The 16,654-nt window shown below is 49.3% G+C and overlaps 1 protein-coding gene across 10 annotated transcripts in view; it reads right to left on the reverse strand.

Moving 5' to 3' along the window:
• Positions 1 to 7,973, reverse strand: part of AAK1 (AP2 associated kinase 1) — an 88,569-nt gene extending 80,596 nt beyond the window's left edge. For 3 of the 10 annotated variants that reach the window (XM_065040705.1, XM_065040704.1, XM_065040703.1), the window contains exons 1-2: positions 7,612 to 7,965; positions 7,185 to 7,512 (exon numbers count right to left, since the gene is read on the reverse strand). In XM_065040705.1, coding sequence (XP_064896777.1) covers positions 7,185 to 7,347 — 163 coding nt within the window. In that variant the 5' untranslated portion in view covers positions 7,348 to 7,512; positions 7,612 to 7,965. Of the gene's footprint in view, positions 1 to 7,184; positions 7,513 to 7,611 lie in introns of all 10 variants that reach the window. The other 7 variants (XM_065040698.1, XM_065040700.1, XM_065040697.1 and 4 more) reach the window with 4 other exon arrangements.
• Between the last annotated feature and the right edge of the window lie 8,681 nt (positions 7,974 to 16,654).

The following is a 16,654-nucleotide window of genomic DNA, read 5'->3' on the forward strand; positions in this document are numbered from 1 at the left end:
TCCTCATCAGCTCTGCACACCACACATATGTCTGCCTGATGAGAGGTGCTACAATATCCAGCTAAAATAGAAATACAGGTGTGACGGTGCACAAGGACACGCACACAAGTGCTTTCACAGATCCTCCTCGAAACTTCAAAGGATACTTTCTTTAAGAATTTCAGCATATCTTTGACAACACCAACCATTTGTGTATCTTCTTGCCAAAGGTCATGAAGAGAGTTATTGGACCGGAGCCCAAGGGTCAACAGCAGCCACATATCTTCATATGCACACATGCAGTCATAAGGCAGGGATTTGCTATCGATCCAGCTCACTCCTCCCAAGCACCAGCTAAACGCTGGAAAGAAGGTCTTTATTTCTGAAGCACTTCTCAAGTCAGAAGCAATTAATCCTTCAGAGGCTCATGACAGGTAACTAAAGCATCACTGCTGCAGGCAGGTCGCTCAGAGAAGGCACATAAAGCAACAGGTCTGCCCTTCTGTGCTCCTCTCACATCAGCACTGCTTATTTGCGTTCATTTTCAGTACTTTAAAACACTTGGAAAAGTCCAAGTTTCGTATCGTTCTCACTCCCGTAACATCTGAAGAGCTTCCATGCACAATCCAGGATAGCAGGAAAGTCACAAGAACAGGTATTCCACACCAAACCAAGGGTTCATCTCGCTTGCGATGCTGCTTTGAACAGAAACCGCTGTTCAGGGAAAGCCCGCGTTGTGCTTCTCACTTCTTGAAGAGACAAGCTCCGAGTTTATTTTACTGCTGTCAGAGTTGTGCCGCAAAAGCACACGTCGACCTTGCAAGCACCATTTAGCTTAGAGAAGTAAAGGGGATACAAGCTAAGATTTCATCTGAATAACAGATGTGCATTTGGATAGCTTCAGAAGAGCACGTATTTCACTATCACACCCTCTAGAGCAGCGTGCCAGGCTGCTTTTTTAAGTTCACACAGGCACGTTTTGGGGTCACCTCCCTATTACAGCCTTACGAACACTAAATAGGAAGTAAACCCAGCACATTCCTAACAGGGAAGGACCGCAGATCAGATCTACCCGTGCTCATCGCAGCACCAGCTCAGCTGCGGAGGGACACGCACACAAAGTCTGTGCTTGGGGAACTCAGCTGCTGACGGCTTTTTTTATTTTTAATCTATGAGATCACCCGTCACCGGTATGTAATTTGTTTCAGTAAAATCATGAAGCAAACCAGATGCTACAAGCATCTTGTTCCAAAAAAGTCTTTAATCCAATCCTGTGACACATGGCCCAGGGTCCTGATGTCAGCAGGGGTTCTGCCACAAAGCAAACATAAATCTATGCCCAAATCACATGTGTGCCAAGAGCACGCCCATTTAAAACACACGCAGAGGCCGCGTTTGAGAGAAAACACAGACTGCAATTAAAGCACTCAATCTGGAAGGCCAGAGATCAATTCCTGACTTGGCCACACACACTGTACTGCTTCACCTTCATATCTCAGTCTATTATTTCCCAGCAGCCCCAAAAGGAACAGAAGGACACTTTTATAGATGATGGTTGGGCTCAGATACTCTGGCAACAGGGCAGCGAGGAGCTGTGGCCGCTCTCCTGTGCCTTCATTCTGCTGCATCCTACTGTGAGCAGATAACAATAACCTGTGTTTAGCTTTGCGCCAAATCCCGGACCTCCCACAAAAGGAAAAAGGAAAGTTTCCCTAATGATAAAACGCCACAAATGAGAGAATTACCTTGCAATTGTGTTTCACTTGAGCCTTTCCAAATGTTTTCCTTGTGCTTACAAGGCACTGTCAGTATTGTTCCCACATTGAAAGCAGCACAACAGCCAGGATCTGACTGAAGGAGGTATGTTTTCAAAACAAACAATATCAGCACAAGGACATCCTGCATGTCTCTCCATCCAAGAAAGAAGGCAACCCTCCCTGGGAAACTTATTTATCCAGTTACCTCTCATTATCAAAAGAGAGCTCCTCTGCAAACCGAGTTTGCTCATGGCATGTTTCTCCTCAGAGACTTCCCGTCTCCTTCCACATGTGAAACACAAGTAAACACACACTTACTACAAACAAAGGCAAACTGGTTGTGACTCTCCAGAAGAGCAGCAGCAAGTCCTGCAGCTGGCAAGCTGCTGCTCCAACAGTCTGTCCAAATCACCATTTTCACTGAAAAAAGTCACCTTCAAAGGCAACAGCTGCCAGTCCCAATGCGAGTGTGCAGCACCAGTCAGTTCTGACCCCTCATTAGCTGTGATTAATGCAGGTGGGTGAACTTGGAAGGCAGCAAGTGCTAAACCCAAAGTGGATTCCAGCTTGTCTTCAGCACATTTATAACTTCCCACCTGCTCCCTTCAACTGCTGATCAGCTCCATACAAAGGGGAGAAGGCCTGTGACACAATAGAAACATTATAGTGGCCCATGCTCTCCTTAAATACAAAAATATCACTGCTGGTGTCACAACCAGAGGTAACCTGTCCATATACAGCTACTAGAACACTCCACAAAGCCTCAGTTAGATAGTTAAACCCCATATTTTCCACGGCCAGAATCCCAAAACTAAGCTAAGTAAACGACAATTTCATAAGGCTGTTGCAGAGCTGCTTGTACTAGAAACTATTCTGTTCTAACAGGGAAGATGACTGCAGAAAACAGCCCAGTGCGGTCACGGGGGGACAACTGTGCCATTAAACACGCTTTTAGCCACTATAGCTGTTATGTAAGAAACAAGCCACCCCCTGTACGATCACAGCCCCTTTCTCTGACACATTGCATAAACCTTCCGAGCGCGGCTCGACCATGCAAGTCTCTGGGCTACACAACTTCTTAGGCAGTTAAATCCACTAACACCTTTTGCATCCTGATGACACGTAGGGACATGGCGCACACTCTGCCCCAGCAAAACCTGCACTGCTAAAAGCGCCAAAGCACTTGGGATCCCTCAACATTTACCCAATAACTCACTTGGGATTCCTCACCGGTTTGTCTGGCTTGTACACTCTAAAAACCAGACTACTAAAACACAGAGGAGCCAATATCCCCCTATCACTGCAGAGCACATGTACATGCCCTGCATCACAAGGTACACGGGAAAAGCAACAGAGAAAAAAAGAATTAAAATCACATGTCCCATTCCAAGAGGAGAAATAGTTTAATTCCTAATCCAAATGTCACTGGTCAGCTGATTAGCAGCTGGCACTTGGCAGAAGCTAGAAGGCAAGAGCTGGTAAAATACGCTTCAAAGTGATGTCTTGAACGCAGCCACACTGGAATTGGATTGAGGGTCATGGAAACCTGCAAAATTTATCTAAGATGGGGTTTGGTTTAAAGTTAAGTTATTTCAGAAGAAGTTACCATGTAATTTTAGTGACTTCAGGCTACGGTGCTGTGGGGAAAGGGAGCGCTGGGTGTAAATTCTCTGCAATGGGGCCAACCACACATTTCAGCAGCTCTGGGGCCTCCGTCTCCACTGGGCACAGGTTGGGCACTCGCAGCTTTACCAAGCTCCTCAAACACGTGCCGGTCTGCAGGTCTGCCCAAAACCCACAAGGAAGCTGGCAAATTGAAGCTAATTTTGCATTGGTTTATAATGTCTACCGTTAATGCTTCAAAATATACGTTAGCTAGCAGCACACATCTGAAAAAAATGTCAGGGAAATGCCTGACAATTATTAAAGCTGAGTCCCCTAATTTACACATTTTTAAGGGGAAAAGACTACAAGTAGCACCTTCAGAAAAATCCTGCTAATTCAAAGAGAGACTTTTCACAGGCCTGAAGAAATGCAGCCTGTATCTTTTGCTACAAGGAGACCAAGACAAAATCCTAACTCACACACCCCATCAGTATTTACAGGCTTTGAATCAACTCACCACTCTTACAATGTGGCAGATACACAGAGTAACAAAAACCAGAGCCCCTGAAAACTGGACCCTGGGGCAATCCGCACCTTGGCTGCTTGAGCTCACAGTACACGTGGCTTGTGGTGCCAGATCAGCCACACATGCACATCCCACAAACTCCTCAGTCAATTTCTGACTCTTGGTAACATCCTTCTAAATGTTTCTGCTGTTCTGGCCCTCATCACAGAGACACCACCCGCCTTATAGCTCCAGGTGGGGTTTGGGGATGGGGTTTTTGTTTGTTTTTCCCTACACAAAGGCATAGACAAAAAGCAGCGTCCAATTTGATCACACTGTTTTATAAGCAAACCAGTAAGATAGTAGCCTGACTCACCCTCACGCTCAAATGCCTCCTGGGCACCCATCTCAGCTCCTCAAACACCTTCAAGTCTGTAAACCACCCCCAGCCCACACAACAGAGCTTGGCTGACGCCCTCGACTCAGTCCCGGCCTTGCAGAACTCCCTGGCTAATCCTCACACAAACTTTGAGGGGAATTTTCAAGAGATTATTCATACTACCACATGGATTAGAGCAAAACGACTACAGACTCAACCAAGAATCACCTATTGCAATATACTGTTTGTAAAAAAAAACAACACTGATTCACTGGTATTACAACACCATTGATAAACAACCAGGCAAGTTCCTTCTGTATTACTCCCATCTACTTCCTTCCAAAAGGAAGAAATGTTCCTCCCCGCCCAGGAAAGCAAGCATCCAGACACAACTATATTTAGGGGGGTGAGGAGCGTACCTAAGCACAGTGTATATTTTGGGGGATCTACACAAGAGGCTGCGAGCCTGTGGAGCCGTCTGCCATCTGGCAGCCGTCACGGTGCCTGCGCCACGGGCTCCCGGCACCCACAGCAGCTGCTCAGCAGAACCATGGTGCCCAGTCACAGGTAAATCCCAACACTTTTCATCCCAAAAGTTCCGCTCCAAGCAGTTCCTTGGGCTTACAATTCAAGTCTCCTCCACACCATCCACTGCCATGTCAGAGGCTTGCTCTTTTAAGCTACTTATACATCTCATTTATTTTGTAGGCTTCACGTGCTGCAAACAAAACATGGGCCTCTCCTCTCCCTTCTAAAGCAACAGTGATGAAATACGTTCCTTTCCCACACAGCATACGCCTCTTCCTAAGTGCTTCCCAGGGGACTCTTCCTTTCAGCAGAAATAGCCAAGACTTCACAAGTTGCCTTTTCAATGCTGCTGAAGCACCAAAATTCACTGCAGGTACAAAAGTTTTCCAGATGAGGATTCAGACATCAGTCGTGCAGGGACCAGATTGCCAGCGAGCTTCCCAGGTCTCTAGCTGAGTCAGCGAAAAAATGCTGTTTGCCAGCACTTGGGGAACACACACAACTGCACCAAAAGGCCAGAATTACATAAAGCGGCAGCACCTCTGACCCATGCTGACTCCCCAGACGTACCTTTCCTATAAAGGAAACAGCATTTTCCCCGCTCTGTTCCCAGCAAGAGGCGACAACCAGCAAACCTACAAGCTGCCTTGCTCTGTCCCCTTGCAGACTTCACTCACCACGTGGAAGGATTTCAGATTGCCCACACCAGAAGTCGAACTGTGGGGAAAACAGTTTACCAAAAGAACTTCCATCGCCTTGCAGTGTGTGGGCAAGAAGAGAATACAGCACCTATTTCACAGGCCCACTGCAGTTCGCTTGGCCTGTGCGTGCAGATCCAAGGGCTGCAGCCAACACCAGGCTGTGCTCTATCCAGCTAAGACAGCAGAAGTCAGAGGAAAAAGCCCCCCAAGCAGCAGCTCCTCCAGGTCAGTGAGGTACAGAGGGGAGGCACTTCTGTGCAACCTGTGCTTCCAGCTTTGGTGGCTGTAGCTTCAGCCACCGAGCAGGACAGAGCCCGGTGACACACCGGCTCGCTTCCCGCTGCTGTCAGCGCCGGGGCAGAACCTGCCAACAGATTATTCATCAGCAAAAAAAAGCCTCTGTTTGCCCATGTTAGCAGGATGAGGCCAGTCTGCATTAAAAAAAAACACCGTGATGGCTTCTCAGGCTTAGTTCTTGTAGTTCCTAAGCTCCTAGGGCCAAAAAGGCCTTGGAAATATCAGCCAAGGCAAACCTATATTGCAAATGTCAAGTCAGAAAAAAAAAATCACTATAGTTACTGGCTGAAGGATTGTTTTCAGAGCTGTTCTCAGCCCAGCGTGCAGCACAACATATCAGAAATCGCATCTGAAACATGAATACGGATCTATTTTCTTGTACACTCTTTACAAACCTGAACGCACACAGCACGCACAGAGTCTCTTTTCCATTTTAGGGTTCTTTCTGTAAAAGCCAACACCGGTCCTCCCACTCAGCTCCCAGGCAGCAGCTCCCCTCTCCTTCGCAATTACAAGAGCAAAACAAAACACTGTTTTGACTGAAATTGCAAAGGATGCTGCGCAGGAGATGGACCAGGAGCAGCTCTGAGGAGACCAACATCTCTCTGAAGGTCGAGGGTAAGGTTACCAGCCAGAGCCGCTCAGAAGGTTCCTTAGAGCCCAAACAAATGAAACGTAAAATGATAGTTAAAGCAGCAGTGCTGGTTACAGTTAAAAAAATACCACCAGCAGCTTGCTGCACTGCAAGCACTGCTCACCTAAGAGTTTTATAATCCCTTCTGTTCATTTTCAGTTCTTTAAGTGTTTTATTTTGAAAAAAAATGTGATTTGGATTACCACTTCCCCTGTAGAAACAGCACACAAACGGAAACACCTCATCCCAGCCCACAGGTAGCTCTGCTCAGCCTACCTATAGGTATGACATTCCTACAAGGAATTTATCCAGTGTTTTATTCCTCTCTGCTTAAGGTAGGAAAGGAGACAACTGGCTGAAGAAAGTTAAAGTGAAGACCACTGCTCACTTTATTTACAGCACCTTGTTTTGCACCAAAACACTTGATAATTTTGGGTCATCTTGGGGTTGTTTCTTTGGTTTTGGGGTTTGTTTTTGTTTTTCTAAATCCCAGTTTAGGGAGGGTGGGGAACAGCTTCAGAAATTCCCTCCATTTCTAAAGCATTATAGAAAAAAAATAACCCCAACAAAACCAAACCAAATCTAGCAAACTCACACTGGGTTTACACCCGAGAAGACCAGAAATGTCAGTTTGCAGATGCCACTGGATGGCAAGTCTGTCAAGGACAGTGAAATATTCGGGGAACTAGGGGCAGAGAGGGAGGCAAAACGCAAGGGCAAGGCCAGAGCCTCCCTTCCCAGCTTCATGAGGGAAAGGGGGAGGCAAGAGAGGCCAAGGCCAAAGGCAGCAGGGTCTTACCTTCCGCCAGCACCTCGTCCACCGTCACCTGGTAGCGGCCGACGCTGAACACCCGCCCGATGTACCCGCTGCCGGGGCCGCCGGAGCCGCCGCCGCCGCCGCTGGTGCCCGACCCGGGGCCAGAGCCGCCCTGCTCCCGGCGAGAGTCAAAAAACTTCTTCATTTCTCCGGAGGCAGCAGCCGCCTGCTGACGGGGTCGACGCTGTCTGAAGGTCCCAAGCCCCTGCTGGCTCCTCCCGCGGCCGGGCCGAGGCCGCTGAGGGGACCCGGGGCCCCTCGCCTGGCGGGGCCGAGCGGAGCAGGCGCGCGGTCCTCCGGGGATTCACACCTGCAAAACCACAGCGGGTCACGGGGAGGGAAAGGCGCCGATCCCCCCAGCGTGGCCGCCTCAGGGCCGCCCCGGCTGACAGGGCCCCCCGGCCGGTACCTCTCTGCGGGCGGGAGGTGCCTCCATGCACCCCGCAGCGGCGCCCAGGGCCGGCCGGCCGCAGCCCCACAGGCTGCCCGCGGCGGGTCACGGCGGGGGCCGTCTGCCGGCAGGGCCCGGGGCCCGCATCGCTGCCTGGCGGAGCTCCCGGCGGCCACCGAGCCCGTCAGGGACCGACCCCTGCGCCGCCGCCAGCCCCCGCCGGCCCCATCCGACCAGGAAATGGGCTGTCACAGGAAGTCCCGGCTGCCGGCGGGAGCACCGCCCCCGCGCCTCCGCCAGGCCGGAGGACTCGGCCCAGTCCCGGCCACGCCGCCCCAAGATGTCCCCCCGACACCGGCGGAGCCCCCCGGGAGCGCGGCCACCACCCGCCGCCCCACAGCGCGGAGGGGCGAGCGCCCTTCGGGTGGGGGGGTGGGTGGAATGGCGGCCGCGGCCCTGCCGCGAGGCGCGCTGGGAGCGGTAGTTCCCGCCCACCGAGCAGGAGTTGCCGCGGGGGCGCATTGGACTACAACTCCCGGCATGCAGCGCGGCTCCCCAGGGCGGGGAGGGGGTGAGGGGGCGCGGGCAGGGGGCGACGTTTTGGCGGGGCCGTGAGGGGCTGTGGGGAGAGACCCCGGTGCGGGGGAGAACGGAGGGTGCACGGGGGCTATTGCTTCCTTTCTACGGGACGGTTGAGCACAAAAATCCTGTCAGCGAGGAGCCGCGGCCCACGCTGGCACCTCACCACACCTCTTTACATTTATCTTTGAAGTAGTGCCCTTAAACTTGACATTTTCGTGTCATAAAAATAGAAGCCCCCTGCTGTGCCATCTTGGATTTGACCTGAAGCACAAGGCTTGTCTTCCCACAGGCCCTGCTAGTGCTTGGTCCGAGAGCCTCAAATAAAACTAAAAATAAACCGGAGATATCCCCAGCTCTCAAAATCACTGAGTGTTTTAAACCTGGCAGTTGGTTTTGTAAAGCCTGCGTGTTAGATTAACCGTTAAATGCCATCTTTCTCCTCCCCACTCCTGCACCTCACACAGCTTGAGATGTTCACACACAACGATGCGGCTCATCCAAGAGCCCAAAGCCTTTGGGTCTGGCTTAAGCGGAGTTTAGTTTAACTCGAATCTTGTGAAATTTCCTTTAAACGCATTTTGTGTTCTTTTCCCCTCAGAAATCAGGAGATTTTTCCAGCCTACAGCATCCACGGCAGCTGGCTCCTCTCCTTTCCATATGCAATAACAGGGAAGCCCAGAGCTGGGATTTCAAACAGCAGAAAGAAACGTTGAAATGGCAAAAATTGCTTTCCCCAGCCTGCAGCCCAGAACACAAAGCCCTGAGGAGCGTGTGGCTGCCAGAGGAACGCCTCCATGACAGCGCCGCTCGCCTTCCTCCCCTCGGACTGAGGCACAAGAGGAAACCAGAGCATTCTCACATTTTCCCCTTAACTATTATTTCCTGTATTATGGTAATAACTACAGCCGTCCTGCTGACAAACTCCTATCCCAAGCAGATAGTCTGGTTACTGTGGGATGGCAAAAATATTTAACTTTTGCACAGCCCTTTTTCCTGCATCGCTTTTGGGCACGGGCTTCCAGGAATGCCAACAAGATTGGATGGGCATGTTGTAAACAGACTTAATTGATTTTTCCCCAATGTCTGAAGACTTTTAAGACGCATCTAGCTCTCCAAATAAGCAAGTAAAATTGCCAGTGATAATATTTAGCATGTTGGATACACAGATCTAAAAGCGCATCACTGTATAGTTGCTTTTGTGCTGAGGCAGAGTTAATGCTACAGGTCTCCCATCCTTGTTTTCAGCAGTACTGGTAGGTAAGGGTCTACAAGCCCACTCTGCACCTCAATATCCTCCGTGCGCCCCCTCATTCACCCATAGTTTGTAGGGGCTCCTGTCTGCACCCAATTTCCAAGTGTCATGTAGCAGACACCCTGAGTCCGCACGGCTGGAACTGCAATCACGTCGGCAAACACAAGTGCGAGAGTTGTCCTTTCTCATTTCACAGGTTTTAATCCTCATTAAACCTTTCTGGGCTGTGGTTTGGGGCTGTGTGATGAGTTGCCAATGGTCCATACAGAAGGTTCGCTTGCCCTTCACGTTAAATATGAACTGGGTAAAGTCCCAGTTGCTTCTATTCTTTTTGTTTTAAAATTACTCTAACCTGCGAAACATGCCTCGATATCTATTAAGAAACACCCAGTACAAAAAAGCCCTATAGTCAGTGATTTCTGGGGACTCTGCAGAACTGAACGATTTCCAAGGAAATTGGGCATCTCTGTACAGCACAGGGAAATGACTCATTTCCAACTGGAGAAGATAAAGCCTGCTGCCATGCAGGGAGTGCAGATGCACTGCTGAACACCCTCGCCGAGAAGTACTTTACTTAAATGTACCTGGGAGTGGTGAGGTATAACGCAGACGAGCGTCAGCCCCATGTACAACTGCAGGGCCCTGATGTTCTCGCCACAGGCACCAAACTGTCGGTGACCGGTTTGGGGAGCAAAAGCTCAGCAGGTTCCTCTGTTGCAGATGCTGATGTTCTTTATTCAAGAAGGCACGAGGCTCCGCTGCTCTGCTGCAATCCCCGTGGCCTTCACAGGGATCAGAGAGAACTGAGCCTGAAAGCTTTAAGTGAAAAAGCTGATCAGCGATTACCAGCAGAGACGTGGTCTTAGTATTAACACTTTTGTGTTAGCCTGGAGCAACTGCAGGGTGCTCGTAGATTTGTTCCACTGCAGAAAAAAACTTCAGCCTGACTAATACTGTCAAGCCCAAACACTGAAATGTAGCTGTTAAATCTCGTGATGCTGCTTTTAAAATATTTGCGTCCCAGTGCTGCGGTCAGCAGGGCTGTTTGCCTGCGTATCGTCTCCCTGAGCCCTGGCTCCCCTGTGCAGCTAAGAAAAGGCATTCAAATCCCCAGGAAGAAGCACATTAATACAGCTGCATCCCTCTTGATCAAACTTTCCAGACAGCTCAGCATTTTCTAAATAAAAACAGACGTTTGGAAAGGTTTCATGAGATTAACCCACAGGCGAAGGCACACTGTCCTCTCCTGGACATTTCGAGAGTGGCAACAAGGTGGAAAAGCCTCTGTAACTATCCAGGGGCAACCAAGTAATAATCTTATTTTCCTGTGTTCAGTGCATAATAATTAAGTCTTCTCATGTCATTATTTTTATCTTGACAAGGATGTTGTCCTAAACACATACGTTTACTGCAAAAATTTCCATTGAGTACTAGAGCCACTATTGTATCCATCTCTCTTTCTGCCTGTGTTTTCTAGAATCCAAGGATTTCTTTTAAGCACAAACACGCCTAGCATAACCCACCTCTAAGAAAAGGTCAGCTCTCAAGCACACCATCATCTAGTTTGTAGTTTGGCTGGGTTCAGGGTTCTGCAGAGGAACAAAAAGAAGACTCCAAAATTCATACCTGTATTTTACCTGGTTAAAAATTAAAACTTTCCACTTCTTACATGCTCCTGTTTGTCCTTGGAAGACATACCCACCAGCTCCAGCAATGGCTACACTTCCTGCAGCTAGAAGCCAACATCTTCCATTAGTGGTAATGGCACTCATGGACTACATATATATATATATATAGTAGAAGCACATGGAAATAATTGAGCCATTTGAGGTCTGTGGGCTCATACATATTTGATATAATACTATACATAGTGTGGATTGATACTGTGTACCTCAATAGGATTGACTACCAAGTCAAAGAGCCATGTTTCTCAAGGAGCCTGGCTACGCACTACAGATCTATGCCATCTTTTAAAGCAGCTATCATTATATTAAGAGAACTTGAAGACTGAGGGTACCCTCAGGCTTTCCTGTCCCCAAGTCATCCCCTCTGGGCCTCTACCCAGCACCCCATGGTCACTGTGACCTTCACTTGGGTGCAGCTGTAGGACAGGCCTGGCTGTGGTTCAGTCTTTGGAGCTTGCTGGGTGAGCTCCAGACTTGAGTTGTAAGCAGAGCAGTTTCTTAGTTCTGTTTAATCTCCTTATCAATGATCTGGACAAAGGGATCGAGTGCACACTCAGTAATGTTGCAGATGACGAGTTGGGTGGAGTGTTGATCTGCTGAGGGCAGGAGGCTCCACAGAGGGATCTGGCCCGGCTGGGTCGATGGGCTGAGGCCAATTGTCTGAGGTTCAACAAGGCCAAGTGCCGGGTCCTGCGCTTGGGCCACAACAACCCCATGAACGCTGCAGGCTGGGGAAGAGCGGCTGGGAAAGGACCTGGGGGTGTTGGTGACAGCGGCTGAACACGAGCCAGCGTGTGCCCAGGTGGCCAAGAGGCCACCAGCATCCTGGCTGGTACCAGCACTGTGTGGCCAGCAGGCCCAGGGCAGCGACCGTCCCTGTGCTGGGACCTGGGGAGGAAAAACCTCGAATCCTGGGGGCAGTTCTGGGCCCTCAGCTCAGGGCTCAAAATGGCGGCACCAAAATCACCTCAGGGCTCAAAATGGTGGCACTAGGGGCACCAAAATAATCTCAAAACACAAAATGTCAGCCCTTGGGCCATGGGGATCGCCTCAGGGCTTGAAATGGTGGGACCAGGGGCACCGAAAGCACCTCAGGGCTCAAAATGACAGCCAGAGGGGTGGCAGGATCGCCTTATGAAAGCCCTTGAGGTGCTGGAGCGAGTTGAGAGAAGGGAACGGAGCTGGTGAGGGGCTGGAGCACAAGTGTGATGGAGCGGCTGAGGGACCTGGGGGTTCAGCTGGAGAACAGGAGCTGAGGGGAGACCTTCTGATCTCTGAACTGCCTGAAAGGAGCTTGGAGCCAGGGGGGTCGGGCTCTGCTCCCCAGGAACAAGCGCCAGGAGCAGAGGAAACGGCCTCAAGTTGCGCCAGGGGAGGTTGAGGTTGGATTTAGGAACAATTTCTTCCCCAAAGGGCTGTGGGGCATTGGAACAGGCTGCCCAGGGCAGTGCTGGAGTCACCATCCCTGGAGGGTTGGACAGACGGACATGGGGTTCTCATGGTAGTGCCAGGGATGGGTTATTGGTTGGACTTCATGAGTTTGAGGGTATCTTCCAACCCAAATAATTCTATTATCCTGTTAAGATATCTAAAGTGTTTTCCCCACTCCAAGGACTGCATCAGCCTGTGAGTTTTTATCATATTTCCATGAAGTGATGAATACGTGTGTTCCTTCGAAGTCCCCCCTCACTGGGCAGTCAGAGCTCTGTTTCTATCCCCCAGAGCTGGGTTGTACCCAAATTACAGAGCAGCTAAGTAAGATAAAGCTACATAGAGGCAGATATTAATTAAGAAGAAAAAAATGAAAGCTATTCATTTCCTCTTCAGAACTCTATGCATGCTAATTGAAGAAAACATTCATTAAGCCTATTAAATGAAATTTAGGTTTGATAATACATTTAAGGCTGCTGGCAGCAATGGTGCAGCAGTTCATAGGCTGCAGCTTTGGGGAGAGGGTTTGGGTTGTTCCACAAATGATATTTGGCTTCCACAGGGGCAGGAGGAGTTTCCCTCACTGGCTGTGTCTCCATGGAGCTGGCAAACGCCCTAAGGCCTTGGGCTTAAATGGGATCAATTAGTCTTGACAGTGGTTTGGGGTTTTTTTGAGGCTAAATTATTATATTTGTACAAACTGTACTGTAAATGCAATTATAGTGGTCTAGCTCAGATTTTGTAAGGAAGGAGACTCTGCAAAGGAAAAGGAGAGTGCTTGTGGCTTGAACGCTCTCTCGTCCCTAATGTTATATCATGACAAGGAGTGTAATTCTGATTGCACTGTATCCACACCAGGAGAGGTCTTCCCAGCAAGTAATGGGAATGGCTTCTCAAGGCCGGGCAACCCCAGACCACTTGAAACCCCATGGGCACCTTCTGCCCCAGCCTGTGCCCCAAGCTCTGCTGGGATGTCAATGCCAACCTGTTTGCCCCCATCCAGCTTGAGCAGCGGAAGGTGAGACAACACAACCAGGATCGAGAGCTCTTTGGAAGGTAAAAGTGTCACCCCACAAGCACCTTAAGTGTCTTCGCAACAGCGCTGCGGAGGTGCTTGCTGACTCCATTCCCCTTGGACAGCGCTCATTAACGCAGGGGCCAGCAAAGCCATAGAACAACCAGTGGCCCAGAACTATTTGCCTTCCCCGCTGTTTATAGCTTTAGCTAATAAAAGAAAACAGTAGACTGGGCTCATGGCCAAGTGCAGCCTTGAGTTTCTGGGTAAGAGAAAGGCAGAGCGTGTGGGTGTTTCTGAGACAGTGTCAACGCAGCATATGCTGTGGGACAGCAGCGCGAAAAGCACCGAGCCCAGTAGCACCCGCGACACCGTTCTAGTTGTCACTGTTATAAATCGTAGCAGCACCCAGGATCTCCTCTTGTGTGCCCGCCCGCAGAACACGCAAGCGTTCCTAGCTTAAAAAATCTTATCATTGAAGCACACTTGAAATGTGGAGTTTGAGTCCTGGCTCTTCACCGTCTCCCATTACCATTTATTTTCTAAGGCGCATAGACCACCATGTCTAAGTTGTCTCTTGTTTTAAAGGCACTAAGAGGGATTTTCTCAAATAATTTCTGCTCCCTGTTGCTTCTTGGCCTTACATGACATGTGAATTTATGTAATCAGCCCAGGTCTATCCATAGAGCCCTGGCACGCTGTGCTCAGCGCTTTGGAAGGCCCTGCCTGGATGGGTAAGATGTGGAGAGCTGCACATTCCCCTGGTGATACTGACTGTACAAACAGTGTTTCTAATGGTTATGGTAGGTAATGAAGAGCTAAGAACACTTTAATTTCTTACAGGAATTGGAATATTTCCGTTTTCCCACCTCAAATAAACCTTGCTTACCTATTTCTGGGAGTGTATTGGTCACCTTCCATCTTCTCTTTGTAATAAAAGGGCTTTGCTCAAATAATAGAACAAAAGCTTCAGGCTGGCTCTTTCCAGTGTCATCCCCAAAACACCCCTGTTTCTACACCCAAGTTACCTCTGATTTGTGGAAACGAACTCTTAATCTTACACAGTGCGGAACTGGCGGTAAGGAGACATGCTTGCTCTAAGCATCCAAAGTACCCCTCGATTTCTGCATCAAGGCCCAGTATCTGCTATTAACTGTGATTAATCTGATATTAATCTGCAGGATGTGAGGATTCTTCACCCTCTCACAAGCATGAAAATGAGTGCTGGTTTTCAGCCTCCATCCTCTCTACGTGCTGCTATGGAGACAGTGTGAGCCGCAGCATCGCTCCCACTTGGGCAACAGCTGAAGAACTTCATGTGCAGGGGCTGCCGATTGCAAACTACTGGTGCTCCGGCACAAAAAACGAGCATCCCCTTATGAGCTTCCCAAAAACACCTGCATAATCCCCAAAGCCCCAAATTCTGGTCCCAGCTTAAATCTGTAGGAGGTTGGCTAACGACTTTGTTAGAGCCAGGATTTGGATCTCAGTGAATGAGGCTGTTTCTCTAAAGCTAAAGGCAGATACCTGCTAATCAAATGACACGCTGAAAACTCCTTTTTCCAGCACCAGGTTCCTCTGCTCCCTGAGGTGCAAATTTAAAAAGCCACGTCCTGGAGGCAAAACCAAAAATGCTGCCGTTTTCCAAGAGGTTCAGCTCTGTTCTCACTGTGAGCCCTCAAATAAATACTCCCTGCTTAACAGGCGGGCTGCTTGAGCTCTGTTTATTTACTTAATGCACACTGCCCTGTCTCTCTGTGACCTTTCATTTTTATTATGTCCTTTGTAGAAACAGGATAACAGCAGGATGGAGTGGGAATACAGAGCAGGCACGCAACGGAGTAAAGTCTGGGGATTTGGAGAGCTTTATAACAGGGGGGGTTAACATAAGCGATGGGACAAACAGTGAAAAGCCATGTGCTTTGTCACTTACTACACCGCGAGCAACTGTGGGTTTGATGTGAGGACAGCGAAGTTCTGCTAGACAGTGCTTCAGGCTGCACGTATTTAAGGAGAGCTGCAGCTCTTCCATCCTTTAAGAGATAAAAAGCACATGCTGAAAGATGAGCAGGCCCTACACAAAGGGCTCCTGCAGAGACAAAGTTTGTCTCCTGAACCTTCTATAGGTAATTCTTCCTACAGCATCAACCCTTCCCGAGCGGAGCAGCTCCTGCAGCAAAGCACAACAGGGTGCAGACATCACTGCCCCAGATCCCCTGTCCTTCCATCCACCTTCCAGATCAGCTCAAATCACCCTCCGCATGGTCAGAAGCTTTTGTACTTTGTATATTTTGTTCCTTTCTTGTCCAAATAATAGTGATTGTCTGAATCGGACGGCTACGGAGCCAGCATCCATAACCAGCCAAGATTATAGGCAACGCGGCTGCGTGTTGGGTCAGGATCTGGTTTCTGAATGGACTACGTTACATGACTAATTTTGGATGGCAAAAAACATTCACACAACCACTTCGCACCCTCAAGTATTCCTCCCTACTTGGAGCCTCTCCCAGGGGGAAAGTAAAGGCTAAATCATGAATGGCAGGATTGGTGCGATAGTTAAGGGATAAATAACTTCCAAAGAAGATTAATAACTTATGGTCTAGAATAATTCCTGCTGCATACACCATTGACTGCAGCGTCAGAGCCAGCCAGTCCTCAGGGTTGAAGAGGCTGGAAAGCAAACAGAAGAATGAAGCTTTGAAAATACACAGGCTAAAAAAATCAGAGGCAACATAAGATGGAGAAACACGACAATTCTGCTGGTGGATTAAAATAAGCGGGTATGGGCCCAGCTGACGTGCGAGGAAGGGATGAGAATGGAAACTTTAGCAGACGTAGGAGAGAAAAGAGTTTCTCCTTAGTGACTGTTGACAATATGTACTAGTCCACACTCAATCCCGCTGGGCGCAAAGTGCCAGAGTTTACAAGGAAAGAGCCTCTGCAATGGAAAAGGAAAGTGCTTGTGGCCTGAGCGCTGGTTTTGCCCCCCGACGTCCCCGCAGCAGCAGGAGTGGGTGGGTTCTGCTCCGTGGGGTGTAGGAGACGGAGCTGCAGCGGGAGCGAAAATAAACCAGCGACACAGCCGTGCGCTGGAGC

The sequence above is a fragment of the Columba livia genome, chromosome 25 (genome assembly GCF_036013475.1).
Source record: "Columba livia isolate bColLiv1 breed racing homer chromosome 25, bColLiv1.pat.W.v2, whole genome shotgun sequence".
NCBI lineage: Eukaryota > Metazoa > Chordata > Aves > Columbiformes > Columbidae > Columba > Columba livia.